Genomic DNA, 14,788 nt, shown 5'->3' on the forward strand with positions numbered 1-14,788 from the left:
CTGTTCTTTCTGTAGGTGTAGAGCAGTCAACTGTGAACCTAGAGAGGAGTATGGGAACAGATGGGGCCTGGCAGGGAAGGTCAGAGTGTCCTTGTGACCTTGTGAGAATCTGTCACAGTGGTACTAGTCACAATACCAGCCCCCCCCCCATTTTGTGCTGAGTCTTGTATTACTTAAAACTGCAGATTAGTTGAGCCTTCAGACATACAGACATAGAAATGTCAGCGAATGAATAATCCTAGCTCCTAACATATGAACTCAATTTATGTATCTGGGAGCAGTGTTTTTACTAACTGCTTAAAATTATTTTTCAGCACCAAAACATGAATTTATTTTTGTAGCCCTTTAACACAGGAGAGAATGGTGTGGACCACGTCCAGGGACATTCAGGTGAACAAATGTTAACTGTGGAACACCTGGTATGCTGTACCAAAACTGGACTTGGAGTGTCATGCACTGAATTAAATCTCCTTGCCAGTCACCCTGACTAAGATGGTTAATTTAACAGCAGTTTAGAAAACAGGTTCTATGGTGGATTACCTAGAAAACAAAAGCAGTGACTCTAAGTGATATGAAGGTGAAGCAGGTCTATTATCTTATAATTAAGAAGGCTGGTACATGACAAGAAAACCATGCCTGAGTTACCAGATCAAACATAATTAAATCAAAATTACCACCAGGTAATTGGAGGTCATCAGTTTAGGAAGGGAAATAATGTTTCAAGTTTCAATTGCACAGGGTTCAGGTGGAATCTTATCAGAGAACAATGGCTCTGCAGCCTCAGAGGAAATCTGGAATTGGAGGAAAGGAAATAAACGCACTGCCTTGTTCAATACATAGACTACAGGACTGGCTGGGAAGAGGAGACAGAAGACAGAACTGCTTCGAATGATTCTAATGACCATCTACATGTAACAGGTATCATCTAGGAGTTGTAATTGGAGGTTAACTTAAGGTCATTATTCCAGTTAGGAACTTACTTTGTCATTTAAATTTTTTTTCGTATAAACAGAATACATCTTAACATATCAACAGTGGAGTAAAATCTGACAAGTTTAAGCAAACCATTCTTCAAAGGGCTTCTAGAGACATGGAATGATTCTCCCCGGGGACATTTGCTCTTAGCTGTGCCTAATGGTTACAGCCTTCCATAAAACAACAATTTCTTGGACTCTATTTCATTATGTGCCCTATCAGTCTTCATTTTCCCTTTGTTCATGTTTCAGGCAAGTTTACATTTCATCAATTTTAAAATCAAAGAATAAGATCACAAGATGTTTTCAATTTGAATCATACAAATACTTGCAATGTCTCTGATAAGAAACCTCAAATTTCCCATATAGACATAGGTATAATTAAAAGATTAATTGAAATACATGGTGTCATATATAATTAAAGCATGTGAACTTCATTCATAAGTCCTCAGTGGATACACTTTAAAAGGCCAAGAAGAGAGAAAAAAGTCTAACCAGTCACTAATCTTCAGATCTTAACAGTGTCCCAAATTTAAACAAACAAGCAAAGAAAGAAAGCAAAGTGAGAGACAGAGAGAGAGAGAGAGAAAGGAAGAGAGAGAAGGAAGGAACCCAGAAACATTTGCATGTATCTAAATCTATTTCTCAATGTGCTGAGAATTATTTTTTCTTTTTCCTTATTTACCCCAAAGTGATGTTGCATATAAAAGGAAATGGGACATAATTACAGCCTCATTAGCAAAGACTAAGGCTGGCATTTCAGAACAACGGATTTTATACTGGGTGTTATATTATTATTACCCTTTTTCACTTTATTAGGTATAAAATAAATGACCTACAAGAATATAAAGTATTTTCAAATGGATTTATCTCTTGTGGTTTGGAAATGGACAGCATTACAGTTCCTGGGCTGAACTCTGAGAGAGAAGGTTTTATTTTATTGAAATTCCTATAGTTGGAGCTACAATAACTATCTTAACTCCTTCATGATCATTCCTGGACATCTTTATTTTTCCTAAAGAACTAGTTTCCCCTGACCTGATCAGAATTCTAGTACTCAGCATCCTTTTAGCCTGTAAAATCAAGCTTCAGCCTAAAAATTCTCTTTGACACAGGAGGGTAGCTGTTCTTATTGACTTCCCTGGGGTCTGGTGGAGCCTCATCTCAAAATTAAATTCTGCCACAGTGGCTTGTTATACCAAGGTTTTCAAATGTCTTACCTTTTTTTTTTTTTTTTGGCGGTACGTGGGCCTCTCACCGTTGTGGCCTCTCCCGCTGCAGAGCACAGGCTCCGGACGCGCAGGCTCAGCGGCCATGGCTCACGGGCCCAGCCGCTCCGCGGCATGTGGGATCCTCCCGGACCGGGGCACGAACCCGTGTCCCCTGCATCGGCAGGCGGACTCTCAACCACTGCACCACCAGGGAAGCCCTCAAACGTCTTCCCTTTTAAAGGCCATTCTAGTTCAAATTATCTCTCACGTTTTTCACATTTGTTTACTTTTCCCTCTTCGCAGTACTTTTCAGATTGAGAGCACTCACAACCATCCAGAATTCCTCTGTGAGGTTTCACAGGAGTGTGGTGAGGACAATGGGAGAAAAGAGATCCCGTGCTGTGGAAACACTGCTGAGGGCCAGACTGTGGGCAGAGGCTTACATGTGTTCACTCATTTAATTTTCAGCACGACCCCACAAGGTAGGTACTGTTATTATCCCTATTTTAGACAAAGAAACTGAAACACAGAAAGAGTTCACCACTAGTCAGTGGCAGAGCTGGGTTTTGATGCCCAGCTGGTTGGTTCCAGGGGCTGGATGTTTTTATTGCCTCTCCAGTCTGGGGTTCAGTAATAGTGAATGAGACGGAAAGTGTAGGCCTAATTCCAAGAGAATGAAACATTTTTGGTTCCTATAATGTGAACAATAAAGCTTCTCAAGAATTGCTGGTATAGATTAAAGAAACATTTCACCTTAAGAGCTATGGTGGTTGGGAAAGCAATTTTACTCCGTCATGTTCTCTGAAGGTTCCTTTGTAGACTGTCTTTCCTTTTTATGGTGGTTGAATAATACAAATGGCATCTGAGGAAAGTTTAGACTTTAGAGGAAGGACAGGCTGTTTCTGGAAAGCTATCACTAGTATTTTGCTAAGGATAAATGTGAACACGGGCTTTGAGGACACGAATTCCAGGCCCTCAGACCATGAACAGCTTCCACACGAGTCCGCACGTGTGCTCATTCCCATCCCTGCCAAAGCTCTGTGCATTCGTTCTCCATGATTTATAGGAGGGTCTGTTCAGATCATACTGTCCTTGCCCATGACCTTGGTGCATACTCAGGGCTTTTAACATTCAACACTAGTTAATGAAGATAAATGTGTCCTTATGTGAGTAGAGGCACTCAAGGGATTAACAGCCATTGGTCTATGTGCTAAAAACGCTTGATAGACCATCAGGTCAATGTTTCATCCTGGGCTGGAATGAACACACTGGGTTTCATTTCAGCACTGACTCATGAACCTTGGACCACTTTGTGTACTTAGGCAATTCTGGGGTAATATTTTTCTGGGAGAGTGTAGGTGTCTGAAATCTATTCTGAGCCAAGCAGCAGAGCCCTTGATAGACTGGGAAAAAAAACATTAAAATTTCCTTCCCATGGCCTGGTAAGCATTGAAAATAGCAATTTAGAATTAAGGAAAAATGTGTTCATTACTCCATAATAAAAACAGAAAACAAAGTTTAATCAGTTGTTTTCTACAAAAGAAAAGCCTGAGAGATCAAGCACAACTCCCATAGTCTGGAAAGAGGGTAAGATGATTTTCTAATCAAAATGCAACTGGAAAACATGCCATCACAATTTAGGAATATTTGAACAAAGAGGGTACCAGCATTCTCTACTCAAATCTCAATTGCTTGAGGGTGATATGGAATCAGAAAGAGCAGATCAGTTAAATCCTTAACTAATAAGAGAATAATTTTAGGCCATGCATTTTAGCTGAGTAGCAGCTGGCCTAAGTGGAAATATTTAAAAACCAACCACAGACCTATCTTCTTTGATATTAAAAAAAGAAAGGCAGGCTTCCCTGGTGGCACAGTGGTTGAGAGTCCACCTGCTGATGCAGGGGACGCGGGTTCGTGCCCTGGTCCGGGAAGATCCCACATGCTGCGGAGCGGCTGGGCCCGTGAGCCACGGCTGCTGAGCCTGCGCATCCGGAGCCTGTGCTCTGCAACGGGAGAGGCCACAACAGTGAGAGGCCCGTGTACCGAAAAAAAAAAAAAAAGGCACCTGAGATGAAATTTCAAAACCAGAGAGATGCTCAGATTTTGAGTCAGGCATTAAACAGATATTCTAGCTGTAAGTTTGAATCATAGCTTTAAATACATATTTCTAGTAACTCTGAAAATATTTTAAAGTTTCTGCTAATCCACTTCGCACAATTAGATATCATATATTGAAACTAACGTATTGTTAGTCTCACAATGGTCAGATTAACACCATTCCAAATGCTACTTAAATTTGGCCATTTGTACATGGATATTGGGGTGTAATTTCTTGAGATATTTTTACTGACAAGCTGTGAAAGCACAGTTTATTAAACTGACTATGAATACCCTAAGAAAATAAAAAGACCAACACTACACAGGGCAAGGTTGTGTATATACTAACAGATATCAAAGGGGCCAGTAGGAGAAGTCCTAACTACCGTCAATCAAGTTCTACTGTGTCATACCTTTTGGCTTTTTCTTTCCATTGAAAGCATGACAGATAAAAATTATTCAGATTCTAAAGAGGACTGGGCTCTCACTGAATTAATTAAACTTAATGAGCACAAAGCAAAGCTTATAAATGAACTCTGCAGAGGGATACTTAACAGAAGTAAATTAAATTAACATGAAGTGTTGAAAAGGAAAATGGAATAATCCACTCTCATACCAAATGACCTGCTATATTAAATTCATAAATAACTGTTCTGGATAATTTTGTGTTCCAGGTGAATTTTTGCTGCGAGAGCTCTCTGCGTTTTGGCCTTTAGCGTGTGTGACATTCTCTCCTGTGTGTACAGTCGTGTCCACACTTAACTCCTGTGTGCAGCCCTAAATGGCCAAGTGAGAATGCTTTAGGAATGTGGTCTGTGATGCACGACACGTGAACCTGCAGTTCCCACATCAGATGAAGGGCCAGTTCACTCCAGTACAATAGTTACCATCGTGCCAGCTGGCCTGGAGTCCACCATGGCAGATGGACATGACTCAGGACGGATGGGGGAGGAGAGGGCTCTCCAGCTGATTAAACCATCTGAAAGCCCTGAGGCTTCTATCCTCTACCAGCCCCTCCTCCTGCCCCATCACCAAGGCTAATTGGATTGGCTCTTTTTTTTTTTTCTCTTCCACCAAAAGCCCTTACATTGCCCTTTTGGGACACATTTTCTCCTCTGAGCTACTTATGACATAACCTTTCAATGATTCTACCTCCTTGAAGGAACTGGGCAAAGAGAGAGGCTGATCAAGAGGGCTTTACCTCAGGCTGTCTATACTACTTGGATGGTGACACATCACAGGCTACTGTGTAGGTGTTAAAGAAAAAAAATTTTAAAGCTTGAAAGCACTGCTGCAACAAAAAGTTAAATTTCTTAAGTTTAAGAGAAGACTTCAGTTATTCCTTGAAGAAGCCACTTAGTAAGGCATTAACTTTACAGCACAAACCAGAAGTTGTAGGTGTGGGTTCTGGAAACATGCTCACCGCGTTTGAATCCCGGCCCTGCCACTCGCTAGCTGGGTGAGCTCAGGCAAGTAACCCAGTCTTCCTGTGCCTCAGTTTCCTCAGCTGCCTACTAGGATTGTGCGAATAAAATGAGTTAATCCATGGAAAGCAATTATGAGTGTGTCTGGTTTGGTAGGCAGTCAGTAAATGCTAACTATTTTTGTTACTACAACGAAGCATTTTTATTTATAATCTATACACTACTTACTTCGAAAATTAAGGCATTATCCCAAAGCAATACATATGAAACAAAAAGATGAGAAAACTGAAAATAAAAGAGGGTCAAAATCCATTAAAAAAATGAGGGAAGTACATGTGCCAGGGACAGGGATAAGTGTAACTGCATGATGTAGTCTGTAGCCCTAACACTCGCTGGGTTATATGGCTCTCTCTGTCTAATAAAAGGACGCATGCAGATTTTTCTTAAGAAACAAAAATGTTAAAGCACTGAATTCTAAGTTATTTATTACACGGATGCTTAAATTGGGAGAAGCAAAGAGCAAATCAATTTCTTCAGTTTTAAAAAAAAGATCCGAAAATGACAAAGTTAGAGGGATAGAGGACAGATAGTGGTTGCCAGGGATTGGGGATGGGGGAGGGGAGGCGTGTGGGTGTAACTAAAAGAGGCAGCAGGAGGGAAATCTTTGTGGTGATGGAAGAGTTCTGTATCTCGATTGCAGAGGCGGTTATACATGTGACCTGATGGCACAGAACTACACACACACACTGTACCAATGTCAATTTCCTGGTTTTGATATTACGTGATAGTTAAACGCTAGATGTAACCACTGATGGAAACTGGCTGAAGGGTACAGGGGACCTCTCCTTAATATTGCTGCAACTTCCTGTGAATGTATAATTATTTCACAATAAGAAGTTTTAAAAAATCAGAAATATTTTTCAAATGGGCTATTACTTACACTGCCATAAAAATATCATTGCATGTTTGGTTTGAGTTTTTAGCTTTTTTCAAAGAGTTATTTTCCTTAAGATAATTTTAAGTACTTGTACTTCCCCTCAGCCACCCCAAATCTCAAACAGATCTTGCCATATCCCCTAATTGCATGGACCAAAATGTTTAAAAAGTTAAAATTTATTTCATATTTTCATTTTCCTTCTGTGTCCAGGGTCTCATTTTCCTGACCACTACAGGCAGGCTGACTGATCCTCTCAAATTCCCGCTAATCTACACTCAATTGTATGCCACTATCTCTACTCCTGTGGAAGCAGTCTCAATTCTAACTCCCTTGATTTATATCAATATATCTGGGTTACTATCTGTAACAAGATTTTATGTACAGCTCTCTCTCTTTCTTCCTCTTTTTATGTCAGCTATTCTCTAATGCTGAGCACGTGAAATCTCTAAGATTCTCAAAGACGCAAGCATTGAGTTGATCTGGATTTATCTGACTTTCTGAGAGGCAGGTCACCCAGCTAAAAGGGTACATTTCTATTACATGATAAGACAGGAGCCACTCCAGATTTTTGTAACATTAACCAGAGGGAGGTGTGTGTGTGTGTGTGTGTGTGTGTGTGTGTGTGTGTGTGTGTGTGTGTGTGTGGACTTTCCCACCTCTCAGCTGATTTATAAACCTGGAGGCTACCTTTTGTTTGCTGCAATCTGGCAAGCCGCCTTTATCCTGCTTCCAGCACCAGGATCCACTTGGGGTACTGCTATGACTGGGCAGGGGGGTGGCACAGGCACTCACTTTTCATCTGCACAAAGTCGAGCTGGTGGATAGACTGCAGCAGAGGGCTGTTGTCCAGACTCAAGTCGAAGTCCGTGGTCATCCTGGGAGTGAGAGTGCCTTTCCCCCACTGATCCTCAGTCAGGTGCACTCTCCTTATGAGGGCGTCAGAAATCTATCACAACAAAGACCACAGCCTAAGAAATACATCCCCACAATGGACACAGAGCTCTTCGGCTCTCCCAGAGCAGCCCACCGAGTGCCTTGGGACTCACACCCTTCCTGTCTCTGTGCAGGCAGCAAGGAGCCTTTTATGACGAGGGTGACCCGTCATTTATCATGAAAATCTGAACACTTTTGGGAGTCAGAGGGAGGCACTCTATAAAATTAGCTGCTGTTAATTGCTCTAATATATGATCTGGATACATGATCATGCTGTTTATGACTTATCAACTAAAAGCCAACAACATTAAATAATGATATGTTAGCAATTAGTTAAATCTGCTAGAACCAACGGCCCTAAGTTTCTGATATGAGCTGTGGGTATCCTGTCAAGACTTAGAAATCAGTTTTATTAAATAGTTCAGAGAGGCTGCATATGCTAACCTGTAATATAGAATTTCCTACACTTTAAGCACATCATCTTCATGTATGACTTTATTCTTTGGTAGAGAACTATTCTGTTTCTTATATTTAGGTCCCCTCTGTTGTTCTTGGCCAGTTTGGTAGAATGTCAGTTGGAAGGAATCTACACGTTCCTTAATAAAAGGTCCCTTAATCACTGGGATCAAAAGTTAAGTAAAATTTAGTTGACATCATAACATGTCACTAAAACAACTCTGAAGAAATCATGAGACATCCAAGGAATGAAAAAACTTCAATTTATTTGGGAAATCACTGACTTACTGGCCAGAAGGTGTCAAAAAAGGCAGAAACCTTGTATAATTACATCTCTAGCTGACAAAACTGTCCAGGATATTAGTAAAGGGACCCAATTCTTAAGCAAGGCAATAACTCTGTTTTGGAGGAACTTAGAGGGAATTACGTTTTCATGATCAAACATAAACAAAAACAAATTTAAAAGCCCATGCACTTCTCAATCTTGTAGCACGTGGTGGCAGAGACTTCTGAGAAGCCAGTGAAGTTCCGCAGGCACCCATGTCCGCACGGCCACACAAAGGTGGGTTCTGATGTGCAGGGGCCCATGCCCAGCCAGGGCCGTTGGGAGTCTGGCCTTGGCGTCGTAGACTCAGTTTCGTGGGGCATTGAGAATCTGAAGCAGAAGCTAGTTGACACTTACCTGCAAAAAGCCACTAGGATCATTTTCCTTAATCACCTCCAGGCAGTACTCCATGAGACCCGTGGTCTGGCGCAACTTCACTGTGCAGTGAGAGATCTGATCTCGAACCACCTAGGATTGATGAGACAACAGAATGGTCCAAAATGGCAGAGGGTAGAAAAGAAAGCAAACTGGGACTTTGGAAAGCTTCTTTCAACCGGAATCCAAGAGCATCATGGAATGGAACTAAATTTATGAGAGTATTTGTGGCGTGGCAATGTCTGCTGCGGACAATGGCTCTGGAAGACTGATTAGATAATGGCTCTTATGGGGAGGGGCTTATAACAACTGGACCCATCAGAAAGGCACGCAGATGTTGGACCTCTGGGAAGCGGGTTACCTTGGTGCCTCAAGGGACATCTTCCACAGGTCCCCCTCACTCCCCTCTTCCGGGAGCTGCTCTAAGTGGGAGGTCGTGGAGAGCCTGTCAAGGAGCTGAGTAACCTGAAGTGCAGCTGCAGCTTCTGCTCTGGGACAGAAGCCCTCTACCCGTCCCTCCTAAAGAGCAGACATCATCTGAACACAGATCCTCTCTTGTTCCAATTCTCTTTTCCCTGGGTGGGTGGTAGAGTAGGGCTAGAGGTGGAACTTGCTGAAAGACAATGAGCTAATGACAGCAAGTATGCCAGAGAAAGATGGATACAGAATCACGTTATAATCCACTTAGCATCACTCACTGCTTCACTTTGGAAAGCAGTTTCAAAGGCTATTTGCCGAGAGATGAGTCTACCTTAACCTAGAGAGGCATCTCTCTGAACATGCAGTTTTTCCTCTCCAGGAAGTTGTCTTTGCCCAGTGTCAAGGGCATGGCAGTCCTTGAAAAGTTTCCTTCTTTAGAAACGTTCATCTTCTGTGTCCTCTGCTCAGTGACCCAAATCCTGAAGCAGTTTTTGAAGCATAGAGTTGAACAAGGGTTTTCTAGGAACCTCAATTACTCATCCTCTATATTTATACTACTTGGCAAAAGCCTCAAAAATAACCACCGTTCTGGATTTTATGGGTAATAACTAAAAGGGGTTTTAATAACAATGATTTTAAAACTTTTCCTTGTTCCTTCTTTTCAGTTTTCATTATAAATTTATTTTCCATGAAGGATTATGACACCCTCTTTCAAAAACAGTAGGAAAATAGGTAAAAAAAAAAAAAAAAAAAAGCAAATCACCTCACCACTCCAATGCAAATTGTTAAGCATTTTGATATTTCCTTTCAGTTTTCTTTCCGAGCTAGATTTAGTTATAGCTGCAATTATAGTATGTGACAATTTTATCTCCTCCCACTTAACACCATATCATAGGCATTTCCCGTGTTGCCGTCATCAATAAATGTTACTGGTTACATAAATATCTGATTGCATGGCTTATCATAATTTAACCTATTTTTTGACACAAATTTCTTCCTAATTTTTTGACAGTTCATCCATTCATTATTGTTGATCTTCCTTTCTGATTTTTTTATTTTCATAAAATATACATAAAACTTACTATTTTAACTTTTTTTTTTTTTTTTTGCGGTATGCGGGCCTTTCACTTTTGTGGCCTCTCCTGTTGCGGAGCACAGGCTCCGGACACGCAGGCTCAGTGGCCATGGCTCATGGGCCCAGCCGCTCCGCGGCATGTGGGATCTTCCCGGACCAGGGAAAGAACCCGTGTCCCCTGCATCGGCAGGCGGACTCTCAACCACTGCGCCACCAGGGAAGCCCTTGAGCATCTTTTCATGTGTTTATTGTGTATCTTCTTTGGCGAAAGGTCTATTCAAGTCCTTTGCCCATTTTTAAATTGGATTGTTTGGTTTTCTTGCTATCTTTTGATGCACAAAGTTTATAAATTTTCATGAAGTCCGATTTGTCTACTTTTTCTTTTGTTGCCTGTGTCTTTGGTGTCATATCCAAGAAATCATTGCCAAATCCAGCGTCATGAAGCATTTGCCCTATGTTTTCATCTATGAGTTTTATAGTTTCAATTCTTACATTTCAATCTTTGATCTACCTTGGGTTAATTTTTATACCTGCCCAACTTCATTCTTTTGCATGAAGATAGCCAGTTTCCCCAGCATCATTTGTTACAAAACTTCCTTTTTCCCATTGAATGGTCTTGGAACCCTTGTCAAAAATCATTTGACCATATGTGTGAGAGTTTATTTCTGGGCTCTATTCAATAGTGGTCTTTTGTCTGTCTTTATGCCAGTATTATACTTCATAGCTTTGCAGTACATTTTGTAATTAGGAAGTGTGAGAACTCCAATTTTGCCCTTCTTTTGCAAGATTGTTCTGACTATTTGGAGTCTCCTAATATTTTGACAGCTGATTTGTTATTGCTTTTAAACTTTTAATATAATTAAAAAATAAAATGTAGGCTTTAAAATCTCTTTATCGGAATTGTGAAAGAAACCAACTTCGATGTGGGGATTGTTTTGTGATTTTGACTGGCGGGGGTGGAGAGATCAAATTTTAAATTCACTGTTTGATTTATTTCCTTCTGACATCTAGTATGTTTCTGTCAAACTACCACCACCGTCTGTTGGTCTGGGCTCAAGGAATGCAAATTACTGTATTTTATTATTTTACTTTAAAATCGGAAAGTAAAGAAAGGTTAAGTTTCTGCTTCTTAGGGGAAAAAAAACACCCACAGGTTAAACCCTTAAAAATGCAACACAGGTGACCTACAGCTAATACGCTACTCCTCTCTGCTATATGAGGCTTGACTAAATTGTTCCCAGAAAATGTTTTTACATTTCAGCCGCCTGTGCATCAATGCTGCTAGGTAGCAGAAACCTCAGCAGTCACCATTCACTATCCAAATGGCATCTGCTCTAGACTATGCAGAACTGACTGGTACTGAAAGTCCAAACAACAAGCACAGACTGGATCTGAGCGCTGTAACCCAAAGTAAGTCTGCTTTTGAGGCAAAAAAGATGGAATTGTGTTTACTTTCCAGAACATTCAGCTCAATGATAATTTTATGACCTCAATGTGCTGAAATAAATACATTACTCAGGCCTCATAAAATTCTATGTCTGCCTCTATAAGTTTCCTTCTCAAGCAAGGTTTTTTGGTGCAACAGGAGCTGTGGGAGTGTTGGGGGCTCTGACTACTCTTAAGAAGCTTCACTGTTGCACTGCCAAGAGTCTGTGAGTTTCAAGGCTGTTTGCCATTGGCTCCTGTAGTCCATGGTTCACGCTTCTTGGAAGGACTCAACATCCCTAAATTCTTGGCTCTCAACTCCCACTGTTGCCACAATGGATGCTGGTCCATTTTTAAAGCATTTTAATCAACCGTTTTGCAATGATCACAGTAGCCTGTGATAAAAATCACTATTAAAAATTAAACAGTGGGGTTCCCAGAAGCAGCATTTTTGGGTGTTTCATAACTAACATTTTTTTTTATAAGATTGAAAAAATTTTATTTATTTATATATTTATTTATTTATTTTTGGCTGCGTTGGGTCTTCGTTGATGAGCACGGGCTTTCTCTAGGTGTGGCGAGTGGGGGCTACTCTTCGTTGCAGTGCGTGGGCTTCTCCTTGCAGTGGCTTCTCTTGTGGAGCACAGGCTCTAGGTGCACGGGCTTCAGTAGTTGTGGCACGTGGGCTCAGTAGCTGTGGCTCACGGGCTCTAGAGCGCAGGCTCAGTAGTTGTGGCGCACGGGCTTAGCTGCTCTGCGGCATGTGGGATCTTCCCAGACCAGGGCTCGAACCCATGTCTCCTGCGTTGAGAGGCGGATTTTTAACCACTGCGTCACCACGGAAGTCCCTCATAATTAACTTTTAGTTTCTCAATTAATTAATCTAGCAAGATTTCCCATCTTATGGAAATCAGCCAGATAATTAAATCTTTTAAGAGTATAAATATTTTTTTCTCTGAGTGTCTTGTTTTTTTTTTTTGTTTTTTTTTTGCAGTACGCGGGACTCTCACTGTTGTGGCCTCTCCCGTTGCGGAGCACAGGCTCTGGACGCGCAGGCTCAGCGGCCATGACTCACGGGCTCAGGCGCTCCGCGGCATGTGGAATCTTCCCAGACCGGGGCACGAACCCACGTCCCCTGCATCGGCAGGCGGACTCTCAACCACTGTGCCACCAGGGAAGCCCCCCCCCTTTTTTTTAAAGATCTTTTTGATGTGGACCATTTTTAAAAGTCTTTATTGAATTTGTTACAATATTGCTTCTGTTTTATGTTTTGGTTTTTTTGGCCACAAGGCATTTGGGATATTAGCTCCCGGATCAGGGATCAAACCCCTACCCCCTGCATTGGAAGGCGAAGTCTTAAACACTGGACCGCCAGGGAAGTCCCTCTCTGAGTGTCTTTATCAGCTTTCTTACTTGCTACCTTCTTTACTCTGTGTTATTTCTACCACATTATTATTATTTATTTCTACATTATATTTTTTTATGAAAAACAATTCTTAGGAAGCCAGGCCATATCACTTTTTCTTTGAGTTCCACATTTCTGTGCAGTGGCTCTGATGCTCTGGAGAAACCCTTGGCACCATGTTTGCAGCTGGCTGGATTTAAGTAGTTTCTTTTATTTATTTATTTTTAATTTTTTTTGACTGCGTTGGGTCTTCGTTGCTGCATGCAGGCTATCTCTAGTTGCGGTGAGCGGGGCCTACTCTTTGTTGCAGTGCGGGGGCTTCTCCTTGTGGTGGTTTCTCTTGCTGCGGAGCACAGGCTCTAGGCCCGTGGGCTTCAGTAGTTGTGGCACGTGGGCTCAGTAGTTGTGGCTCACAGGTTCTAGAGCGCAGGCTCAGCAGTTGGGGCACACGGGCTTAGTTGCTCCGTGGCATGTGGGATCTTCCCAGACCAGGGATTGAACCTGTGTCTCCTGCATTGGCAGCCGGATTCTTAATGACTGTGCCACCAGGGAAGTCCGGATTTTCTTTTCTTAAGAAGGAAATGTACAAGTTGCGGGAGTGACACAAATAGGAACTTGGAAACAATCTTCCCGTTTTCATGTGCATTAAAGCCTAAACCAGCTCTCAGGGGACAATTAATCCGTGGTCCACAGTTTCAGAGAAGGCTTCCACAATTTTATAAGCAGTCACCATCTCTTCTGGATGGCAAATCCTACTGATCACTTGAAGAGCATTATTTTGTTGAGTGGCAAATTTATAAAGGTCATTTCTTGGGTCAGGATATGACACTGTACCTTTTCGGAAAAGGAGAATTTGAGAACAGACTGCTGTGCCCCTTTGAATGCTTAGACTTTTTTAGTGTCAGAGAGTAACCCACGAGAGCTTATACAGTACAAATGTGAAATTTCATTCTGCCTATCCACAACTACATTTTCCCGCCACATCTTGAACAGGCCAATCTCTCGCCACTCAGCTCAGGTGATACAAAGAGCAGCAAGAACTGAGGTTAATTAAGGGGAATTTCATTATTTTATCCAATATTGACCTTGACACCTTTCCTCCACCTCCATTCACCTCTCCCTCTTACATGTGGCTCTTTAAAAATTGTTCTTTAAATCTTCTTTTTAATAAATATTTTTTCTCATAGTATTTTCTCTCATCATGGGGTCTGGAGGGATAAGACTAATGAATTTTTAGTCTAAGTAAATACTAACATTCTCTCTCTCATATTTCAAGATATTCTTTCTTAAATAGAATCTATACATTTCCATCACCATTTAAAACAATTTCCTCTAAGTATAATGCAATTCTTTTTTTTTTTTTCTAAGATACAAGTACTTTCAAGATACAGTCTTGAAGAATCTATTCTTCACAGGTCCCTTTGGTCAGTGGGGATAGTTTTTTCTATGTGTCCCATAATGTCCTGAAGCAAGATGCCCAACTGATACTTGGAATTAACTCATTGGTGAGTTACAGGTGAAGTACTTTGACCATTAGATTCATCTAGTAAAATAAATAATTCTCTTGATTTTCTCCTAGAGTAGAATATTATCTCCTATATTATTACATTCATTGAAACTTAGAGGCATTTAAATTAAGGAAGAACATTTTTAATGTCTCACATGCCACCATTCTCCCACATGGTTTATGGAAATACGGCAGCTATTTCCCCCATTCTCTAGATACCATCC

At 41.2% G+C, this 14,788-nt stretch overlaps 1 protein-coding gene across 1 annotated transcript in view; it reads right to left on the reverse strand.

Annotated features, from left to right (window-relative positions):
* TRIM9 (tripartite motif containing 9) overlaps positions 1-14,788 on the reverse strand; it is a 110,900-nt gene that overhangs the window by 23,879 nt on the left and 72,233 nt on the right. Inside the window, exons 4-5 of the mRNA XM_027111221.1 lie at positions 8,715-8,825; positions 7,436-7,589 (exon numbers count right to left, since the gene is read on the reverse strand). Of these exons, the coding sequence (XP_026967022.1) occupies positions 7,436-7,589; positions 8,715-8,825 (265 nt within the window). The remainder of the gene's footprint in view (positions 1-7,435; positions 7,590-8,714; positions 8,826-14,788) is intronic.

This window comes from Aethalodelphis obliquidens, unplaced genomic scaffold, assembly GCF_003676395.1.
Source record: "Aethalodelphis obliquidens isolate GAN/ISIS:26980383/991018 unplaced genomic scaffold, ASM367639v1 scaffold10, whole genome shotgun sequence".
Lineage (NCBI taxonomy): Eukaryota > Metazoa > Chordata > Mammalia > Artiodactyla > Delphinidae > Aethalodelphis > Aethalodelphis obliquidens.